The sequence below is a fragment of the Garra rufa genome, chromosome 10 (assembly GCF_049309525.1).
Source record: "Garra rufa chromosome 10, GarRuf1.0, whole genome shotgun sequence".
NCBI classification, from domain to species: Eukaryota; Metazoa; Chordata; class Actinopteri; order Cypriniformes; family Cyprinidae; genus Garra; species Garra rufa.
The window spans coordinates 46135186-46159948 of NC_133370.1; the positions used below are offsets into that span (position 1 = coordinate 46135186).

A 24763-nucleotide genomic window follows, 5' to 3' on the forward strand; every position below is an offset into this window, starting at 1 on the left:
GGTCTCGGACCTCTTGGTCTTGTCAAGGTCTCGCTGTGTCAGACCGTCATATATTAACAGTCAATGGTTATGCCTCAGTGAGTGTAGCGTAGAGCGAAAAAAAGAGACAAGCACATATCCAGCAGCTAGTAGTGACAGTATGTCAGCGAATTCCTCGATCATAAAATTTGCTAACTAACTGAAATAAAATAATAATTATCTAAAATAAATAATCGTTTCGTAATCATTACGAAAAAATAAAGACTGCGACCTGAACAGCACCTGCAGGCTACTGCATCAGTTTTTATTGATGTATTTTATATAATAAAGGATAGACATTCAAACACGCACGCGATCTCATTTGTAAATGAAACGATTTCCCATGTCTATTAAACCTTTGAAAAAGTCTTACATTCAAATCTGTATTTGCACTGCCGCTAACAGAGGGAGCATTCATCATGTTAATGTAAAAAAAAAAAAAACAGCTTCACAAACAGTCTTTTCAAATACCCAGTCATTCATATTATCACAGCAATATTCTGATTAAAGGTCATAGTTTGGATATAAACACTGATGTGATGTCTATGGTAGAAATTAAAACAGAGCACGTCATCTTTTGAAAGTAATAGGCGCTTCAAATAACGTTTGTGTCGATTGCATTGTTTCGCCACTAGATGGAAACAACTGTTAAAAAATGGATTTGTCAATGAATAGAGATTGATTCAAAAATACAGATTCATCCAGTGATGTTTTTGTGAGCAAGTCATTTATTCATTCAAACCACTTTTTCATAAATTTAATATAAGAAATTGGTGTGTTAAACATATTTTAAATGTAAATAGTATGTATTAAATTATTAATAATTCTTCAAAATGAATTAAACACTTTTAAATAGACTGAAGCAATTAATATTTTGTCTCACATTATTTTGCTTATTTTTTTTCCGGTCTCGACTTGGTATCGGTCTTGGTCTCGACTAGGTCTTGGTCTTGACATGGTCTGTCTTGGTCTCGGTCTTGGTCTTGTCTTGGTCTCGATACCTTCTGGTCTTGGTAGTGTCTTGGTCTCGGTTTAGGCGGTCTTGACTACAAGTCTACTGTTTTCTAACAGGAATGCTCTAAAATATTTGCCTGGTCTCCCATTGTCCTCTGCACCGGCTGCAATGTTTACTCTGCTGTTGTGGCATGTTTGAATATGTCTTGAATATGAATATATGAATATATAAAACTTGAATACAGTCTGTCATAAATCAATAAGATCTTTCAAAAAATAAATAAATAAAAAATCTTCTCTTTGACGTTTTTTGAGAGTGCAGCTGCCCTTTAAGATGACCGTGAACCACAGACAGTGTGCAGATATGAGACTGTACTATTCCTGGTTGCATTTATGTCATTCATTTAATCTCTAATATAAAGTTTTTATTTCTTTCATTATTTAGCTTGCTGTTTTGCTCAGTAAATGACTCACTGGTGATGTTATGTGAGAAACTGTCTATTGCAACATTCAATTTCAGGGTACTGGCACTAAATAAAATAAAAAATCTTCTTTGACTTTTTTTAAGAGTGCAGCTGCCCTTTAAGATGACCGTGAACTACAGACAGTGTACAGTTATGAGACTATACTATTCCTGGTTGCATTTTTTGTCATTCATTTAATCTCTAATATAAAGTTTTTATTTCTTTCCTTAATTAGCTAGCTAGTTTGCTCAATAAATGACTCACTACTCTTGTGATGTTATGTGAGAAACTGCCTCTTGCAACATTCAATTTCAGGGTGCTGGCAGTAAATATTCAAATTGTTACATACCTTTCGGCAAATACCGCCTTTGCATTAAGTTTCAAATACTTCTTTCAAATGAGTTACAGTGAATTTGGCACTCTGTATTTGATCTGTTTTCTAACAGGGAATGCTCTAAAACATTTGCCTGGTCTCCAATTGTCCTCTGCACCAGCTGCAATGCTTACTCTGCTGATATGGCATGTTTGAATATGAATATATGGATATATAAAACTTGAATACGGTCTGTCATAAATCAATAAGATCTTTCAAAATAAAACAAAAAAACAAAAACAAATCTTCTCTATGCCTGTTTTTAAGAGTGTAGGTGCCCTTTAAGATGACCGTAAACCACAGACAGTGTACAGATATGAGACTGTACTGTTCCTGGTTGCATTTTTAAAAATTCATTTAATCTCTAAAATTAAGTTTTATTCCTTTCTTTATTTAGCTAGCTAGTTTGCTCAATAAATTACTCACTACTCTTGTGATGTTATGTGAGAAAATGCCTCTTGCAACATTCAATTTCAGGGTGCTGGCAGTAAATATTCAAATTGTTACATACCTTTCGGCAAAAACCGCTTTGCATAAAGTTTCAAATACTGCTTCCAAGTGAGTTACAGTGAATTTGGCACCATTTTATTTGATCTGTTTTCCAACAGGAAATGCTGCAATAACATTTGCCTGGTCTCCCATTGTCCTCTGCTTTTGTGGCATGTTTGAATATGTCTTGAATATGAATAAATTAATAAGATCTTTCAAAAAATAAATAAATACAAAAATCTTCTCTTTGCCGCATTTACAGATTTTTTAACATTCTGCTACAATGAAAGCAATCCAAAATGTTTTGATTGGTTTAAATCAGATAATGCTAATAATGTCACTGCTGTTACTTTCTGTTGTTTACAGAATCCACATTGCCTCTGGCTTTTTCTGAATAACATGCAGCATATCATCAATTTAGCCCAATTATTTTCCTATTGTCACATTGTATAAAGCAGCCCATATTTGACGCAAGAAACTAGCAAGCATATACACAGTATTTGATGTTGTGTAACAGATATACTGTACATTTAGTTCACTCCATCTTACTTGCTCATGCATCAGTGAATTTCTCACTTCACACAAAAAGGACAATTGGATTCCTTCAGTGTCTCAGTTTTGTGACCTTATTCAAGGACTCATAAGAAATACATAAATTAATCTGTTTAGTCTTTTGGAAGCTTCTATAAAATATTGGTTACTCAGTAAGAACTATTGATTTGTGCCATAATTGCAGTCATTTATTACCATATCTTATGCCAGGACAGAGTTTCTTATTTAATCTTTTTTTTTTTTTTTTTTTTTACAGAGAAAGTACCCCATGCATTATAAGATAGCCCTCATCATAAATTACTTTGGTCACTGTATATCTGTTGGAGCTCTCGTTATTGCCTTCATTCTCTTTCTGTGCTTGAGGTAAGTGCGTCTGTGTATTTTCAGCACTATAGTCTGTGAGTAATATGTTGCACTGAGGGCCTTGTTTAAAATTAATAAATGCTAATTCAATTAAGAAAAATTAGATATATCATGAAAATGATGGAAACTTTAATTTGAATGAGGATCATATACAGTCAAGCCCAAAATTATTCAGACCCCTGGCAAATTCTGACTTAAAGCTACTTTTTTTTGACCAGCAAGTTTTTTTTTTAATGAGAATGACACAGGCTTCTCACAAAAGATAATAAGACGATGTCCACTGGTGCCCAAGGCCAAGTTTCTCTGCAGACTGCCTGATGTTGTTGTTGAGAATTTTGATGTATTGCTCGTTTTTCATGGTGCTGTTTACTGTGATTACTGTAGGTTCCCTGGTCCACCGGCTGAAAACATGATGTTGTTCTTAGGGTTGAAGGCTTCTTCTTTTGTACGCCAAATAAAGGCTACATCATTGTGGCCAAACAAATAAACTTGGTCTGCGTCCGTGGAACCCAGCATTGTGCAGTGTCCGTTGGACTGTCTGCCTTGAGATGTTGCTACCAGCAGAGCCCAGATTCATCAGGATGGCCTTGGTGGTGATCTTTGGATTCTTTTTTTACCTCTCTCACTATCCTCCTGACCAGGGGTGCGTTTCCCAAAAGCATCGTTAGCCAACTATGGTCGCAAGTTCCGTCGTTACCAACATAGTTCAACGATTGGGTGTTTCCCAACACCATAGTTCAAACGAAAATTCGCAAACAGCGTCACAAACTTACTTGGTTGGAACTACAGCTCTCGACCTGTGGTTAGAAGCATCGTTGCTTCTTAGTAACACATGTGGGCTTAATAAATTATGTTCTTGGTCACAGTTTGCAAGCTAACACGCAGTACAATCTATATCCTCAATTTTATCTAAAAATAAATGCGTTTTACTCTATGTATTTTTGTGCGTCCTTTATAAGCGTTGTTTATGAATAGTGCGCATGTGCACAAATGCCTGAGGGAACCCCGGAGTATGACGTAAGAGAGAACGCGCAATGAATCAAACATCAAATAAAGCGAAATGACAGGGAACAAAAATAGTAAATTAGTCATTAGGTTCCATGGTCAATATAGCTGCATTTTTGAGAGACCCTAATCAGTTAAATAGCAGAAGTTATTACTCGGTGACGTCATTAAAAACGGCCCTAAGTTGTTGAACTAATGTGGTTCAAACGACGGAGATGCGACCGTGTTCGGGAAACACTCGTGACTAGTTAGTTCGTTTCCACAACGATGCATCGTACTATGGAGGTTAACCAGCGAGTTATGTCGTTGTACGGGAAACGCACCCCAGCACAGGTGTCACTTTTGACTTTCAAACACGTCCTCTGAGATTTTTCACAGTGCGGAACGTCTTGTATTTTTTAATAAAACTTTGCACTCTAGCCACTGGAACTTCAAAACATTTAGATATGGCCTTATAGCCCTTTCCTGACTTGTGAACAGCCCCAATGCGCAGCTGCAGATCCTCAGTGAGCTCCTTTGTCTTAGCCATGACTGTCCACAAACCAACAGCAGAGAGCTTCTGTTTTTCACCCGTTGAGTTGATTAAAACAGCTGTTCCCAATGAATCAGGGTAATTAGGATGCTTTAGAACAGCTTGGACTGTTTGGAATGGTATAGAACTTTGGATTTTTCCATAGACTGTGACAGTTTGCAAAGGGTATGAATAATTTTGGACATGCCACTTTTTGTTCAAATGTAAATAAAAGCTGAGAATTTTTTTTTTCCACAATGATGCCTCTTGTACATCATCATATTATCTTTTGGGAGAATCTTGTGTCATTTCCGGTCAAAAAAAAAAAAAAAAAAACTTGCTGGTTGAATAAAAGTAACTTTAAGTCTACTTTAAATACTTTAAACTTTAAATTGACTGACTGTATATCAGGGGTTGCAAAATCAGTTACTGAAGGGCCACAGCTCTGCAGAGTTTTGTTCAAACCCTGCTCCAACATACATACTATGCAGTTTTCAAATAGGCCTGAAGGACTTGATTAATTGGATCAGGTGTGTTTAATTGGAGTTGCATCTAAACTCTGCAGGGCTGCGGCCCTCCAGGATCGGAGTTTGATATATGCTAAATGACAGTTTCTGTCATTACTGTAATTGCATTAGCTAAGGTTGCTGTTGTGATGCTCAAACAGCAATATTTTGATAGCACTACAAAGTCACAATGTTTCCATTTGTCAGAAACAAATCAACCCAGAGATTATTAAAAAAATTTAAACAAATAACCTTTTCATGCCTTTTAATATGCAAGCTTCATAGAAAGTGTTACTGAACATTTCCTTTAATGCATGTTCAGAATTATTAATATTTCACAAACGACTGTAGTTGCTAACTCTCTGGCTCCTCTTTGCAGAGTCTCACATTCATGCATATGTAATTCCTTTATCAGCTCATGCAATGCTAAAACTGTGTCACGGCATAATTGCAGAAATGATTGTTTTATTGATTTATCTCTTTAAATTCAAGGAGCATCCGATGCCTTCGCAACATAATCCACTGGAACTTAATTACAACTTTCATTCTGAGGAATGTAATGTGGTTTTTGCTTCAACTGATTGACCAAAACATTTATGAGACGAATGAGGTATGAAACACTTCTAGACTTACTTATCAACCTATTCGCATGTAAACCCATCAGCAGGTTTCTAACATTAACATTTTGTTTTATGTATTACTGTATTACTGAAGGTATTGCATGGGGTAGTATTTTTTTCTCTCTCTCTGGAAAAACATTGTAGAGATATTTTGTCTGCTGCTATGTAGTGCCTCATTAGAATCATAGCATTTTTATTTCAAACTTGACAAAGTAATTGACAGTGCAGAAAAGAGATCAAAAGTCAAACGTACTTCATTGCAGTGTTCCCAACATTCAATGCTAATTTAGATTCTCTGTAAAAATTACTGTAGTCAAAAGCGTTACTGAAGAACAAAACATTTTTCTTACTTAGATTTTTTGTCTTGTTTCCAGCCAAAATATCAAACAGTTCTTAAATCGAGAAGAGATTTTCTAGACGAGCAAAAATTATTGTCTTGCTTTCCGAAAAACAAGTCAATATTAAGTGTGTTTTTGCCTGAAACAAGAAAAATAATCTGCCAATGGGGTCAGAAAAAAAATCTTGTTTTCTGTTTGAAATAAGATTTTTTGCTTACCACATTGGCAGATTATTTTGCTTTTATATATATATATATATTACTCCTCTAGAAAATTAAAGAATTTTTTTAGATATTTTGTCTGGAAACAAGAAAATAAATCTAAGTAAGAAAAGCATTTTTGCAGTACAGTCAAAAAACACATTTTATAAATGTTTTTCCATGAGTTTGAGTTGCAATATAGCATCTTATAAAACACATTATAAACAGTTTGAAAAACCTGAGAGGTGACGTTGTTTTAAGATCTGTAATAGGTTTTATTTTAGCATTGAATGTGTAAAAGGTTTGCAGTGTTGTAAAACATCCGTATGTTCACCTCAATTAACACCCTGTTCCTTTCTCTCTGTACAGCCTTGGTGTCGTCTTATAACAACAATCTATAATTACTTTGTGGTGACCAATTTTTTCTGGATGTTTGTGGAGGGCTGCTATCTTCACACGGCTATTGTGATGACATATTCCACAGACAAGCTTCGAAAATGGGTCTTCCTCTTCATTGGATGGTGTGAGTGAATTTCTCTACACAAGTCGGCTTATTTTGTAATGCCTAGTCATCTGGAATTTGCATTAGCTGTGAATAAGAAAGCTGAAATGTAATGCTATTCATTTTGGTTCACTTGGAACGTTTTTGTCTTTCATGTGAATCTTGTGAAACCTGTCAAAAACATTCCTTTACAAAAAAAAAAAAAAAAAAAGTGGCATACAGAGCTGAAATATAAATGGTACAGATTTTCCAGTATGCAAAATTCGAACACTTAAACTTAAAGATGAGATTCATAAGATTCAATGCAACAAAATATATAAAAGTATAATAAATGTACATATCACAAACCATTTAGACATTGCACTTGCTGCTTATTGTGCCACATAGAGGACAGAATTTTGGCTTGATGCCACTGAGAGCTTCCTAGGTGAGAATGAGCACACAAAAGCATTAGTTAGCATTAGTGTTGTTTTTGGTGGCCGGTTTTAATTTTAGTTTTAGTCTAGTCTTTGTGTGAAGCTGTCATTTTAGTTTTTATTAGTTTTAGTCACGTTCACACTCTTTTTAGTCTTGTCAAGTTTTAGTCAACTAAAAGTCTGAGCATTTTAGTCTTACTTAGTCAGAATTACCCATGACTATTTTCGTCTAGTTTTAGTCGACGAAAACTGATGACATTTTAGTCTAGTTTTAGTCGACGAAAACTGATGACATTTTAGTCTAGTTTTAGTTGACGAAAACTGATTACATTTAGTCTAGTTTTAGTCCATAAAAATTGTATTTTAGTCTCTTTTTAATAATGCAATTTTATTTAACCCAGTCAATATAGTATAAGTACCTAGTAGTATAGACGAAACCAAAGTTTTCATTTAGCCAAACCCATTTCAAACAAGGTTATCTTATTATATTATTGTTACCTTATAGGCTCAAGAATACATCCATTCCAGACATGGAAGATGCTCTAATTTGAATTTACAACAAAATCAAATAACAAGCCCCTTGCGCAGGTTTCAAGTGTCATTCACTTTTTAGGAATAAATCATAACGAATAAATTTGTACATGTGTAGTTTTGTGCATGTTCATTTTGTAGTAATCCCCGCTTCACAAGCACTTCTAATTAATAATAATATTAGTCAGTTTAACAATATTCTTAATTTACTTTGATCATCTATGCCAACACAAATCATGCTTATATTTTTATAAGTTTATTTACAGATTAATTAATTTATACCTTGTGTAAGTAAAATATTTCTTATGGTTTTCGTAGCACAAATTGATCTATTTTATGCAACTGTCCAAAAATCGCTTGGGCATCTGGGATGCAAAAGAAACTTTTTCCACCTTTGACCACAAGATGTCATTAGTGTACAACGTGTGGAAAAGCTTTGAATAATGAACCTTTTTACGATAGAGTTGAGGGGAACGCTTCGAAGAAATGTCGTTTCTTCTTTTTCTCCCAAAGACGAACCCCAGCTGGCCGGCCATCGGTCCGTTTATCTGTGTCAGACTTAACTTCGTTTGTAGTCGTCTTCTAGATAATTCTGCGAGTGGGGCTTGAGAAAGTGACGTCGCCTGCGGTTTAGGCTAGAAGGTATACAGCTCTGGCTACTGGGCATGCGCACATCAAACGTTATAACATTTCGTTTCGTCTCGTTTTCGTCAACAAAAATGAAAAGACATTTTAGCATAGTTTTTATTTTGTAAAGCACATTTAGCCTCGTTTTTATTCGTCAACGATATTGCATTAAACATTTAATTATAGTCATCGTCACATGACCAGCATTTTCGTTTCGTCTCGTCCCGTTTTCGTCACGTGATAAAGGTTCGTTGACGACGATATTTAGTCATAATTTTCGTTGACGAAAGCAACACTGGTTAGCATGCTAAGAGTTTAAGCTAATATAGCTTATCAGCTAACACTGTTTGCTTCTAGCCTGATAGCCCCGGAAAAGGGATTTTTTTTGCATTTTATCTGTCCTCAGTGAGCCCTTTACATAAGTGTGAAAATATTTCATTCTGTCTAAAAGATAGTCATTTCTATTAATGAGCATGCAAAAGCTTGGTATCCTAAAATACATAAAATGTAAATTGTAACATTTTCAATATCTTCTAAGAAGTAGACCAAATCAAAATTGTTCCATCCAGATCGGCGAACAGCCTAGAAACATTTTGTGAAAGTAGTTTACGTGATAAATCAAAACTGAAGGATGTATTTGGTATCACTGCAGTCGGTATAGTACAAGGACTCCCATGAAAATATCTGAACAAAATCAAAAGTCAGAAGTGTTTTCATTTTTGGCTCCAGACATCGCATGCTGCTTCAGGGCACTGTTGTAATGACATATGCCAGGTTTTGCAACGATATACCAATGCTTTCATAAAATATTGCATATTTTGACGTTAATTACTGCCTCAATTTGGCGTGGCATGGAGGTGATCAGTCTGTGGCACTGCTGAGGTGGTATGGAAGCCCATGTTTCTTTGACAGTGGCCTTTGAGGTGGTTTTCCCCTCCCTGCTTTCAAAGATTACACAAGTCTTGGGGTTTTGAAGCCAGAAGATGAGACTTTATTAACAAAGTAACAAAGCCGAGAGACCTTGCAGGAGAATCTCTCGAGTCTCTTTCAGTTGACTCTTTTATAGAGTTTTCTTCTAGGCGTGTTCCATACATTCCATAAATACATTTCCAGAGGGCTACAACCTTGTGATGCAGGCATACAATGTATGTCTGTTCATTTCCAGAAGACCTTGTGATAAAGGCCTTGTGATATATGTCTGTTCATTCCCAGAAGACCTTGTGATAGAGGCCTCCTTATACACAGGCAATACATGATTATAATAGTAGCTTGATGCATAAATGGCTATAGTTACATTGATTATACTTGATCTGATAAATGGCTTATAGTTACATTGATTATACTCGATCTGATTAATAAAAATCTTCTTCATATTCCCCCTTTGAGACGTTCTACGTCTCACTTTCTCCATAGTGCCGTTCCATGATTCAGGCCCTCTAGCCACTACTACTCAGCGACTAACCAAAGTCACTATGTTTCATTAACAAAATGTCTAAATTATGACACAGCACTCTTGAGGGGTATCAGGGCCAAACCTCTCCCCTCACATTTGACTAGAAAGGAGTAAAAGACCCTGACACCTTAATTTACCTTTCCCCACTGTATATATAAAGGGCCACAGTTGTTTAAAGCATGTGTGTGCAATTTGTTGAGCCTTGCCTGTGGTTGTCACAGTTAAGTATATACATATATATACACACATATACATACAGAGTAGATATAAGTTAAATAAAATTGAATAAAAGGAAATAAAATATGCAAAATATGAAACAGAATAAAACACACATCATACAAAGGTTCAGATTATAGATACAATCCTAATCATCAGAGGTATTTGAACTCTCATCTGTTAGTTGCAAACTTAATGCTGTCTTGTAAAGCCAGTCCTGATAACATTCATGTTGAGTTAGATTTAATTTTTTATCACCTTGATACTTTATCGTTTCCATTTGTTTAACTGTGGTTTTGATAATTAGGGATTTCAATAAAGGTAGTACACAGCAAAATTATAATCCTCCTATCATTATAGCAATTCCTAAGAACATTCCCAATTTGAATATTGATTCCAACCCTGCTTTGATTTCATCTCTAGCTTAAAATTCATTGGGTATTCCTCTAGGTTGACCAATTGAATCAATATAAACTGTAGGCTCTGTTTCATAGGCTCTCTTGGGTCTGCTTTTTTCTTCATTTTTTGTTTCCTCTTCTAGAGCGATGTAACTTATTTTATGTGTTAGCATAACCCTAGTACATAATCCTGACCGGTTTTCTGGTAACGTTGACAAGAGGCCATATTCTGGTCCACACATCCACCATATGTCTGCCAATGCAATATCAATTTCATCAAATATTGGTGGTGGGCCTTCCTTTATCTCTAGATAGTCTTCTTTACATTGCGGTATTTTCCAAATTTTACTACATATTCCTTTGAATCTTCCTACATCAATATTCCCCTTCTTTTTATTACATTCAAATTCTTGATCTGCCATTAATTGTATTTTTCCTTGTTGTGCCTCCTTCTGTAATATTGGCCAATTACGGTTGCGTATGCACTGTAGTTCAGTTGCTAACCTGTAGTTTGTTGTATTTATCTGTCTGCTTCTCTCTATGAAACATTTACCTCCTAATTTTACTACACCTAAGCCCATGACATTTGATATTCCTGGACACTTTTCAAACCATTCATCATAAAATATTCTACAACTGGAACTGTGGATGGGTTTTGGTACAATATATAAAATTGGTTTTGCTTCAAAGCAGACTACGCAGTTTTTCCATTTTTCTTTTTCTGCTGTAAAATTTACCCATTTATACCAATTATTGTCTTCTGCCTTTTCCCAAAAGATATCTGAATTGCTCGTTTCTCCATAACTTATATTCTGGTTATCACTCACAATGTGTCTATTTTGCCTTGATCTTGTTTGCTTCTCACCCAATCCTTGTTCTTCTTGGATTATGTTAGTTCCACTACCGGGTTCAACTGAGAGCTGAAAAGTCAATTGTAGGGAAGTGTGGTTGACAGTCTATGCAATGGGATCTGGAGTTGTAGTGTTGATGGTAGCTTGAACTTGTGACGAGCATCTGATGATTAGGCATATTATCATAGTTATTGTTTTTATTGGCTTGTTCAGCTTCTTCTGCCGCATTCTGCACTTCACTGCTTCCAACTATCGGACCATCTTGCTCATCTGTTTCTGATCTGGTTTCTCCCGTTCTTGTTTTTTTCTTTAGGAACTCTTGTGCAGTGGTTTAAATAATACCAGGTGTTGCTTCCTTCCACTTGGACTGCTGTTAAAGTAGCTGCTGTCACTTTATAAGGTCCTTCCCTTCTTGGTTCATTCCATTTCCTTCTGAATACCCTTAGATAGACCTGATCTCCTGGGGTAATTGGACAGGTGGTTTCCGTCTCCTCACTTGACTCCTTTCTCTGTTCCTGCACACAAATAGCTTTATGGATAGCAGTTAGTTTTTTCATGTATTCTCTTAATTCCATTTGTAATTGTTCTAATGGGGGTCCCATGTATGGGCCTCTGCCACATGGAACAGGCATAGGTCGACCAGTAAGCATTTTATGTGGTGTTAGATGCGTTTTTCTGTTAGTTTGCATGCGATAGCTCATTAGGGCAAGAGGTAAAGCATCAACCCAATTAAGCTTAGTGCTAGACCATAGCTCAGATGGCACTTGATGTTCAACTTCCTGTAAAAGTTCCGTAGTAATGCTGTCTGGCTCTGGTGCTGACATCATTTGCATTTGTGACTTCTGATTAATGACTACCTCTTGAGGAATGCCTAGCAAAGACGTACCACACTACATCTTTATGTAGTTCTTGTCTTGAACCATCTTTTTATGAACTCATTTTCAGATATTGCATAAGGCTGCTCCCTGTTTCCCTATTATGATGTATTGTGAGATCATTTCAATTTCTTGTTCTTTGGTTCCTTCTTGCCATTCTTTTTCTATGTCTGCCTTTCTCAAGGGGTCATATTTCATTGAGCAGTGGAATCCTGATTTTGGGTATTTGTGATTTGATTTGATATCTCAACATTCCCCCTTTGAGACTTACTAAGTCTCACCTTTGCACGTCTTTACCCAGAGTGCAGCTTCATAATTCAGTATCACTATCTAGTGACTAAGGTAAATCACATTGTTTTATTACCAATGACCAGATTATGGAACAGCACTTTGGCAGAGCTACAGAACCAAAACTCTTCTCCCCCCACATACACACTTGACTTTAGGGGAGAAGTAAAAAGATCCTGCCTACATAATCCTTCTAATATTAAAAGTTCTTTCTCTGCTTCATTCTCTGTCTTCGTCTTTCCTTCTCGCAGGTGTCACTCTGCAACCATGTTGCTGATTTAAGATTCTCCCTTGAGATCATAACGGCATCCTCACTGGTTCTTATCAACCATTCCCTGGCCTTGATAGTGCTGTTACCTGTAAATAGAAACCTTCAAAAAAATTTGTTAGTGATATCAGGCAAGCTCATTTTTCCATCTGGCCAGTCGTCCTTCTTGGTGTGACCTGTGGAAATGTCATGTGGGTTAAGGGCTGTCCTGGCCCCTGGGCTCTCATACCCATTGCTATCAATACAATGGGCAGGGCTAATACCCATTCTTACACTAAAGATTTTGATTTAATAACATTAATAGAGTTGTTACTATTTTTAATCAATTTCCAATTTATTCTCAACAATTTGCAAATTCAGTTATCTCTGCGTCCCACTATCATGGAACTAATTTTAGGCCTATCTTGTTCAATAGCATACGCTTTTCAACCTGGAAAACACTCAACCCACTTTATTCATGTTAACATCCTACATCATGTTTGTAGAAAAAAAAGTTAGCTGTGGGGTGGACAGAGCAAGCTTGCTTGCTTTGCCTTCCCATGCAATACGTTGAACAATTGTGGCACTGTTTTTCTTTCTGCCACAACAATAACCTATGTGTAGACCAAGAAACCTAACCAATTCATCCATGGTCATTATTTTACTGGGAATAATTTGCCCTGTGGGCCCACATTTCAAAATTTTTATAATTCTGTTTGGGCAAAATAATTGATTTGCCTCAGTGTCTCGTCAGACACCCTCTTTCACTCCATATCACACCAGCATTCATACTTTTTCACATCTATTCACACACCCTTCTTTTTGGCTAAAATATTTTATTTTTATTTTTGTGCAACCTCAACAGATTGTGAACTGAATGATTTTAGCCATCAATTTTGAATAGACTAACATAAGCTTTTTTCCGTTATCAGACTCTACTAAGTGTAGTTTTGGTGGTATTTCCCAGAGTTTCTAAACATCATATTATGCAACTGGGCAGCATCTGTCACCTGTCAATAATCTAATAAATTATTTGGTTTAAAATAATTGGCCTTGGCATTGTGCAATTGAGAGAGCCAATTGTAATTGCGTAAATGTCATTTGTTCATCTACTTTAAATTTTAGTCATATACTTCTTGGTATTGCTCATGAGCTTCTACTAGAATAGCATGCATAGGAAATCTCTGCCCAATTTAGGATCCATGGATATCAACATTTCTATCTCATTTCCCCCAGTGATGACAGCATTTGTGATGTTCATAGTTTTGGAAATTTATAGTTATTTTTTCCAATCTAGCTCCAAAATGTCCCTCAAAAAAATGGAGTGACCAACATTTTATTTTATCAGCATTATTTTTCCTATTAGACCTCTTGTCTGGCCCCCTTTTTTCCTTACAAGGTCAGCATTATTATTGATAATTCAGTTCTACATTTCCCCTAGTTGGTTAATGAAATAGCCCTCTCTATGCCAAATCCAGCTCCATTTTTATCTGATTAGTGAGTTAAGTACCCACTTTTTCTGTAAAAAAAAACTTTTTTCTTTAAGACATAAGGCTGGACTGGTACCTAATGAAAAGCAGATCAAGCATGTTAGTTAGAACACAGAATTCAAAGAACTGCTGTAAGACCAGTAAATAATCAATATTAAGTTAATAAAATAAATAACAAAAATTGAAGCAGTCTCTATAGTGATCATTAGGTATGCAGCACCTGTGCACGTGATAGAAGTGATGGAATTTCTTCATGTAGATCAGTCTGTTGAAGCTCTTCAGCTGTTGCACTGGGTCGTCAGCTTGTGATGGCAGTCAAAGGCCTGATGTTGTGGTGGTGTATGGTCTACGTTGTTTCTCTGCTTTTCCTCAGTCTGGCTTTTAATTGATCATGCCAGAGTTTTGCATTTCTGGATGTTGTCTTCATTCTCAGGAAAAGTCTCAAGTGAAAGATTCACCTTTTCCTGCTTTAAGTCAGCCTTTCTCCATGCCGGAGTGTGCAGTCCTCTTTCAGGAGGGGGTTGAAAGTCTATCAGCCACTCCCTTTTCTTCTCTCCACAGCCTTGTCTTTGCATCTTCACCACAGTGTTAGACAGACTCCTGTTCTTTGCTTTCCTTTGTCAAGGCACTGTTCCAGAATTCATCTGAAATTTTAACACTCAGAGACTGCATTAATCAAATTGAATCTTAGTAAACCATGACCTCAATTGTGTCTGAGCAATCAGCTCTAACTAAATTTCATTTTTCAGCCAAATCTTTCAATGGTCAGTTTCATCTGGTTAAAAACAACAGTTCCCATATTCTATTTTAGTAAAGCAAGTTCTTCATTGCGAAAATAGCAAGCAGTTTCTTCTTTGCAAAATGCAGAAAAAAGCTACCTTTGTTATCTAAGTAAACTGCAATAAAACAATATAATCCTTCTTTCTGAAACAGCCTGACATGCGTATTGTAAAATAAAGATTTCCATCCTAGTTTTCCTTTTACATTCTCATAGATTGTTCTGCATTATTTAGTAATGGTAAATTAATTTTTCCCAACCCACATATATTGAATCAACAAGTTACATTACTATTACAAAATGTCTATGGTTTTTAAATCTGAATTTTCTATTAACTTGGTCACCCAATCTTGTTCTCCTTCAACACTGCGGTACACAAGTTATCTTTTAATTAATTCCACCCCAAATCTCTGAAACTATGTAATGGATTAACCTCCATACTGTCTCCCAAGGATAACGAGATACAAATTTTAGACGTTATTAGATATAAAATATAAAGTTTTGAGCGTGTGGAATCTTATTTAATCACCTATTAAGATAATCATTAACAAATAAATCTTCTTTTAATTAATCTCTTACTATAATAATTAGCAAAATCTATATCTTGCATATTTTTTTAAAATAAAATTTGTACAAATCCATTTATGTATTTATACTTATTAGTCCCTATTATTTAGGGCTCTCTCTGCAACCTGACCACACTCAAGTGATGGTACAGGAGGGGCATACACATCTGGTCCCCCTTTTACAGAGATTTTTTTTCCCTCCTTTAACCACAATCACCTACACAGACAGACAATGACACATATATTTACACAGAATGCTCTACTCTACACTCCTCTTGAGTGACCTATCAGTTCACTCGCTCTTTCACTGAAACTTTTTCTCCTTGCAGTAAAAAAGCAGTACTCTGAAGGATTTTTGCCTACCCGTGCAGCCCTCTGTAACTTCCTAACGCCAACAGAGCGGTATCCATAGGACTTTCTTTGCCTATCCGTGCAGATCTCTACATAAGAGCGGTATCTATAGGACTTCCCTATACATTATCTGCTTCATGTTTATTGCTATTCTCAAGGCCCACTTAACAATAAACACAGATCATATTCAGCTTTTAAATACACTTAAAAAATACAACTTATTATTCCCTGATACACTTCCCAAACACAAGGAAATTTCTCTACTTTCTTGAGCATCCTCGCTCTCTCTGCCTGCCTCTTGCAGGCCTTCTGCCATCATCTAACATAAACTGTACACTTAGAAAATTATTAAAATCTGCATTCCCTATTCTTCTCAAAACCAACTCAACAGAAAACACAGATCAATGCATGCATTTAGTTCTTTTGGAATCAAAACCCCTATTTTTGTTCTTTAAATTTGGTGGAGCAAATTTTCAAATGTTCTTACCACCCTGGGCAGACCTGGCTGAACAACACAAACTAATTATGTAAGCAAAACTGCCTACCTTTTTTAGTGGCCACTGTTTGCGTCGCTCAGTCCAGACAGCCCAAAAATGGTCTTTGACTCGTTCTCTTTTCCAATCCTGTTCGTGATGCCTATATGAGGTGGTTTTCCCCTCCCTGCTTTCAAAGATTTCACAAGTCTTGGGGTTTTGAAGCCAGAAGATGAGACTTTATTAACAAAGTAACAAAGCCGAGAGACCCTGCAGGAGAATCTTTCGAGTCTCTTTCAGTTGGCTCTTTTATAGAGTTTTCTTCTAGGGGTGTTCCATACATTCCATACATACATTTCCAGACGGGCTACAACCTTGTGATGCAGGCATACAATGTATGTCTGTTCATTCCCAGAAGACCTTGTGATAAAGGCCTAGGCCTCCTTATACACAGGCAATACATGATTATAATAGTAGCTTGATGCATAATTGGCTATAGTTACATTGATTATACTTGATCTGATTAATAAAAATCTTCTTCACCTTCAGCTCATCTGCATTATTTGGTCTCTTGTTTGGTCTTCTCCTTAGCCCAGGTAAGACGCCTCTGATGTTGTCTGTGGTTCAGGAGTAGCTTAACAAGAGGAATATGACAACTGTAGCCAAATTCCTTGACACGTATGTGTGTGGTGGCTCTTGATTCCTTGCCTCGATTGGTTGTGCATCTTTTTCTTCCACACTTTTTCCTTCCTCTCAACTTTCTGTTAACACTCTGTGAACATCCAGCTTCTTTGGCGATAAATGTTTGTGGCTTACCCTCCTTGTGAAGGGTGTCAATAATTGTCTTCTGGACAACTGTCAGATCAGCAGTCTTCCCCATGATTGTGTTGCCTAGTGAACCAAACTGAGAGACCATTTTGAAGGCTCAGGAAACCTTTGCAGGTGTTTTGAGTTGATTAGCTGATTGGATTGTCACTATATTCTAATTTGTTGAGAAAGACTTAAACTACTTCAGTCTGTGTGCATTGAATTTATTTAATACACAAGTTTCACAATTTGAGTTGAATTACTGAAATTAACTGTTCCACGACATTCTAATTTATTGAGATGCCCCTGTATAACCAAAAAATAGCTGTTTTGCATGCCCATTGACCAGTAGGTGGCCATGCTTTGAAACGTTGCAGCTACATCAATTTATGCATATGTGAGGGTCTGCGTACAGTGTTCATGATGCAAATTTAGTCAACAAAACAGCATGTCCGTACTGTATCAGCACCATCCGATTCGATCCGCACATACTTTGTACACCTGGTCATTGACTTGGTTTGCACTAATGAGTTGGCAACACTGATCCAGGCCTTTTACAATGATAATGAAACCAAAGAGACAGAACAACAACAGCAATATAGCAGAGACTACAGCCGCACTGAAGTGATTGATAGTGTGAGGGGGTTATGAAAGAGCCGCAACTTTAGTTTAAATGTTTTAGTTTACAAGGAAGTAAATTCTCTCATCTTTTACTCTATGGCTTTTTTTTCTTCTGTGAAACACACAGACTTTTTTTTAAAGTGGATCGTAACCCAAAAGATGACACTTCAAAAACTAGACAGATTGAACACAATTGTTATCCATACGATCTCATGTGATAAATAAATTTTTTCATGAAACAAAACGATGGTTTATGTGAGAAAAATATAGGGTACAACAGGGCTAAAGGAACACCCTAAGAAAAAAAAAAAGTCCTTTTCACTGTGCCCAAAGTGTATGATTGCTGAAGAATATATACTTTTGTATTGAACATTTATGGAGCAAAAGATTTTGTGTGAAAATAAATCATAAGTCATTTATTTTGAATAAACCAGGCTCACCAGCATGGGGTAAAAGGCACACAGTATTGATACAAATGCTTTAGCTAAAATAATGTTTTTTTTTTTTTTTTTAAATAATGTCTAAGTTCATACTTGTTCAAAACAATAACTTTAGCAAAGTTTGTAATATTTTCTGCTTTTTTTTTATAAATGACTTTTTACTTTTACTTGAGTAGATTTTTTGACCATTACTTTTACTTGTAATTAAGTAAAATTTCATTGAAGTAACAGTACTTTTACTTGAGTAGCATATATTTTATTACTCTTTCCACCTCTGCACAGTGTCCATTGCTCCCTACTTCCCTGAGCTCTGGAAATCCGTTGAAGTTTACTTTACTTCTGAATATTCATTCACGGATTTGCGTTAAGCCATTGCCTGCAGCGTCTTCACACACAGACAAAACTTACTAGAGAAGCCTGAAATGTGACATAATATATCTCTGTAAATAAATACAATTTAAATTCACGTCTCGCACACTTAAATGCCCTTTGAATGAAACATATACGTTCGCTTCGCACTGGAATCATGGTGGAATATCCTGTGATGTCCACTTCGCAGGGCACATAACCGTCGAAAAGAAAAAATGTCTGAAGCATAAGAGAAACATACAAAATGTGCAGAGCGGGGGTACGCAAGGACTGGAATTAAGAACCGCTGGTTTAAAGGAAAATAATATCAAAGATGCCTTTTACCCTGGGGCACCCGAAACATGAAGCGTGCAGGCATTGGGAATCTTGTGAAAAATTAATTTCAGAAGATATTCATCAGCTCAGATCAATTGTATTACCAATATGTTTGTGTTGTGTGGTCTTTGTAGCATCAACTTTTAGGTTTCTATCTGTTAACTTTGCTGCCAATGTAGCGTATGGTCAGTGTCATAGCCAGCCTCTGAAGGTGATTGAGACTAATGTCTCAATGCTAAGAAACCAAAGCCTCTGATTTAGTCAGAATCATCTGATCATTGAGGTAATTCAAGTCACATAATCACAATGGAGACAAAAAGGAAAGGCTGAAAGGAAAAATCTAAAACTGGTAAGCTTTGCCGCCAGAAGAAACCTGAGGAACCTCCTGTGTTTCTGAATGATCTAAATATAAAAATCTTGTGAATCTTATGCATCTTTCAGAACATAACAAACGAGTCTCCTGGTCAAATCTGAGTCATAATGTGTTTCTGCATCCACGTTCTGAAACTGCTCTTTTTTGTGAAGAGAGTGAGAGTGAAGTTCAGCAAACCTGCCATGAAGTGGCAATGGGGTAAGAAAAATAATCTTATTTCAAGCAGACAACTAGATTATTTTGCTTACCCCATTGGCAGATTATTTTGCTTGTTCTAAGCAAAAACTCACTTAATTTTGACTTATTTTTTCTAAAAACAAGACAATAATTTTTACTTGTCTAGAAAATCCTTCTAGATTTAAGAATATTTAGATATTTTGGCTTGAAACAAAACAATAAATCTAAGTAAGAAAAGCATTTTTTGCAGTGTGTGTGTGTTTGGTGGCACAAAGTGCCAAATCAATCACAGTCTAAGCTCTTTGACTGCCTTAGAAGTCAAGCCAGCCTATATATTCCTCAAGCATATATTTGAGGAGATTTGCCTGGTACACCACCAGGCACCATGGCACATTGAATTTGCCAATCAGGGCTGAAGTTGTCCTGCAAGGCTGTTATTTCCAAGGAGCTGAAGGTGGTAAGAGATACCGCTCAGTGTACTCAGTCTCATTTTAACTAAATATCAGTGTGCCCTAGATTAAAGGGATAGTTTAATCCGCATACATTTGAAAACTGAGTTTTCATTTTAAAAAGCTCTCCGTCCAAGCGTTTTCCAAAAGTTTCTCATCCACGCTGAAACGTAGGAAAACGTTAAATTCGCCTTACTGCGCATGTGTAAAGCCTCTAAAAACTCACTGAGATTATACAGACAGAACAGACATACAGTGCCTTGCAAAAGTATTCACACCCCTTCAATTTTTTCACATTTTGTTTTGTTGCAGCATTATGTTAAACTGCTTTACATTAGTTTTTCCCCACATCAACTTACACTCCATACACCATAATAATGACAAAGCAAAAACCAGATTTGCAAATTTTACAAATTTATTAAAAATAAAACACTGAAATAAGTACATTGCATAAGTATTCATACCCTTAACTCAGTACCTCAAGTCTTTTTGGGTCTGATGTGACAAGCTTTGCACATCTGCATTTGGCAATTATCTGCCATTCTTTGCCTCACTTTTTCACCTCTCAAGCTCTGTCAGCTTGGATGGGGGCTGGCAGACATTTTCTAGAGTCCTAGTTGTTCCAATCGTCTTCCATTATGGATAATGGAGGCTACATGCTTCTGTGAACCTTCAGTGCAGCAGATTTTTTCTGAACTCTTCCCTAGATCATTGCCTTAACGCAAGTCTGTCACTGAGCTCTACAGGCAGATATCTTGACCTCAGGACTTGGTTTTTGCTCTGATATGCATTTTCAGCTGTTAGACCTTTTCTGAGAGGTGTGTGCCTTTCTAAATCAGACTCATTCAAATGAATTTGCCACAGTTTAACTCCACTCCAAGTGTAGGAACATCTAGAAGCAATATGAATGCTCCTGAGCTAAATTTCGAGTGTATGAATACAGTACTTATGCAATGGGATCTTTTCAGTTTTTTTATTTCTAATAAATTTGCAAAGTTGTTACAAACCCGTTTTGTGCTTTGCCATTATGGTGTATGAGATGTAGATTGATGTGGAAAAAAGTAATTTAAAGCAGTTTAACATAATTCTGCAACAAAACAAAATGTGAAAAAAAATGAAGGGTATGAATACTTTTGCAAGGCACTGTAAGTTTTCATGCAGTTCTTCTGGCAGGATCATTTTATTTACTGATGCGTCCATGTCGCGCTCATTCATATTTTATCTGAAAAGCAGCTGTCGTCATGTTTTGCAGGACAGCAACTGTGAGTAAATTTTCTGTCATGATTTTAGGATTCTAATAAAGAGTGTACAAGGTAAATCTCTTTAGCAGCAGCGTGACAGTGAATAGCACATAACAGGCACAATTACCGGTATAAACATAGATATCTATTGGAACAATATCCGTCACATGACTAACTATGCGTCATTGTTTTCAAATTTCAAATTTATCCATTTGAACGTTTTTAAAAAGCTTTGTTTTCCGTAAAAAAAGGCTGTTTCAGTGTGGACGGAAGGCCAAAACGGAGAGAAAAAGATGACCAAAAAAACATATTAGTGTGGACATGGCCTTGCCCCCAACCTGTTGAACACAGAAGAAGAAATTTTAAATAACATTGGTAACCAAACAGTTGACGGTAACCATTGACTTCCATAGTATTTTTCTTCCTTATTATAGAAGTAGCTGTTTGGATACCATCATTCTTCAAAATATCAGCTTAATTGCGATGACATTTGCTGAACTCGGGTATTGATTGCATTGAGCTGCATGTCAAATTAGTGCTGCCACACAGGTCATGCTAATTATAAAATGTTTCTATTTTTGATTACATGTTCTATCATTTTGTCATATGCAATGGCATTTTAAACATCTGAGCTCTTTATTAGAAGCACACAACCCAACACAACTGCAAGGTGGAAACATTACCCTTTTGAAAATGAGTGAATTTCATTGTCTTAAATAACAGATGGCTTGAAATATTCTGGCACTGATATAATTAAATGTTATAAAGTATTTAAAGTGCAGGACAGATTATTGTGAAGTGTTTCACATAATATTTGTAAGCATGTATTACTGAAAAGGCTAAATGCCATTCCAGGAACTTTTGTACACTGTTTGGTATTTGACATTCACAGCATTATCAGTCTTTGTAACAAGAGGATTCAGAGGTATTTTCAGACTTGTTATGTTTGGTAATTTTGGTGAAACCATTATCGACAGAGCCATTGTGCTTTGTGTGTTTGGAAGGCTGCTCAGCAGAGTGGTCTCTTGAAGGGTTGCCATGTCCACTTATTATAAGCGACACATTTGTGACCCTGGACCACAAAACCAGTCTTAAGTCGCTGGGGTATGTTTGTAGCAATAGCCAAAAATACATTGCATGGGTCAAAATTATTGATTTTTCTTTTATGCCAAAAATCATTAGGAAATTAAGTAAAGATCATGTTCCATGAAGATTTTTTGTAAAATTCCTACTGTAAATGTATCAAAATGTAATTTTTGATTAGTAATATGCATTGTTAAGAACCTAATTTGGACAACTTTAAAGGTGATTTTCTCAGGATTTTGATATTTTTGCACCCTCAGATTCCAGATTTTCAAATAGGTGTATCTCGGCCAAATATTGTCCTATCCTAACAAACCATACATCAATAGAAAGCTTATTTACTGAGCTTTCACATTCTATATACATCTCAGTTTTGTAAAATTTAACCTTATGACTGGTTTTGTGGTCCAGGGTCACATTTTAGGGCTTGTTGTTTGGGCTCGGCTCATGTAGCAATTCATTTTACAGTGTTAATAAAGTAGGCAGTATTTTGGTATGTAAAGTTGCAATCAAAATTATTCAACCCCCTTGAACTGCAAGACATTTAGCTGCAGAGAACAACATTTTATGAAAACAATTCAACAAAGGCATCAGTACAGTGTTGGAGAAATTTATGAATACAAATTTGAGTAATTCTGAGAACGTAAGTTGATGAATAATGGAAAAAAAGTATATCTAATTGGCTCCAAAACATTCATGTTCAAAATTATTCAACCCCCAAAAGTCAAATTTGGTGCAGAATCTTTTATTCTTTAAAATCAACAATAAACGCTGCTTGGAAGTGCTTAGAAGCTTCTGTCACCTCTCTACTGCAATCTTGGAACCCATTCTTCACCTGAAAAGCTTTCAGATCACTGATAATCTTTGGTTTTCCTATGTCACTGCTTTCTTTACATTTAACAAAATATTTTCAATGAGAATTAAATCTGGAGAATGAACAGGCCACTCAAGAACATTCTGTGACTGATCCCTGAACCAAGCATACGTAGATTTGGATGTATACTTTGGGATGGTTGTCCTGCAGGAAAGTCCATTGATCACTAGCGTCAGTCATTGCAACCAAAGGCATCACAGTTCTTGTCAAAATGGCCTGATACTTCAAAGAATCCATGATATCCTACATACGGTCATGATTTCCACTTCCTGCCACAGTAAAACAACCCCATAACAGGACTGGCCCATCTCCATGTTTGATGATGGAGATGGTGTTCTGCTAATAAGCTTTGCCCTTTTTTGCACCAGACCACTGATCCATGGGTCCAAAAAGTTCCAGTTTGGTCACATCACTCCATAAAGCATTTTTTCAGAACTCCACAGGTCTATCCAAAGGAATTTTAGCATGTTCGAGTCTGCCTTTTTGTTCTTCTTGGTCAAGAGTGGTATTCGGCAAGATACCCCAACATGAAAGCTGTGCTTGTCTTGTGTTCACCTTATACTCTGCATTGAAATGGTTTTCCTTCTTTTCGTCAGGCCATCTTGCAAGTTTATGGCTGTACATTGCAGGTTTTTCTCAGTTTCCCTGATCAAACATTTCATGAAATTGCGCTTTTTTGTTTGACACCCTCTTTAAACTAAAGAATAAGGCTGCCAGCTGTGTCTCTAGGAACTTTTAATGTCTTAGAAATCTTAATGTAGCCTTAGACCTATAATATATAATATAATAAAACCATTTCTTCTCCATAGCATTTGTGAGAGCTCTGTTGACTTTGCCATATTTGCTAACTTTATCTTTTTTAAATGTAGTCTCTAATGTTCTTAATTGTGTTTTAAGGCAATTTTGTTCCCTACCATAAAAATAAGTGACTTAAAATGGCAAAGTTGAATCGGGGTTGAATAATTATGACAGCTGTGTTATTAAAAAATCCTATAACTCAAAAACATTATATTATATATTGACAGTATCACTTTTAATATGCCAGTAAACTATAGTAGATGCAATTTTTATAAAGTCCTGGATCTTCATAAAAGCTTGTATTTGTAAAGGACTGCAGTCTCTGGGGGGTTGAATAATTGCGATTGCAACTGTAGCTTATTTTTTCAAGACTGTTGGATTTTTTCGTTTAAAAAACACTGTCGAGTTGTGCCTTTTTCCCTGTGATATCTTGCATGACAACTCTGATACATGTTTAACTATGTGTTTAACAACAAGTTGTTCAGTTTGGTTCTGTAAATAGAATTTTTAAGTCTATTCAGTTGTAAAAAAAAAATATTGCTGAACTGTGTAAGTACAGAACAGGATTAGACACTAAAAGGACAACCAAATTTAGCTGCAGAGTGTATGTGGCCTCAGTTTCTGCAGTAAGAAAATCATTCAAGAGACCAGCACTTCTGTCACTTTGCTGATTTACTGGGACCGGCTTCAGCAGATATCACAAAATGCCACTATTGACATTTTTTAGATATGGGCAAAAACTCATTCTTTGCAAGATGCAT

General features: G+C 36.2%; 1 protein-coding gene across 1 annotated transcript in view; it reads left to right on the top strand.

Moving 5' to 3' along the window:
- Positions 1 to 24763, top strand: part of LOC141344265 (corticotropin-releasing factor receptor 2) — a 117879-nt gene that overhangs the window by 50792 nt on the left and 42324 nt on the right. The window contains exons 4-6 of the mRNA XM_073849097.1: positions 3107 to 3213; positions 5728 to 5845; positions 6763 to 6916. Coding sequence (XP_073705198.1) covers positions 3107 to 3213; positions 5728 to 5845; positions 6763 to 6916 — 379 coding nt within the window. The remainder of the gene's footprint in view (positions 1 to 3106; positions 3214 to 5727; positions 5846 to 6762; positions 6917 to 24763) is intronic.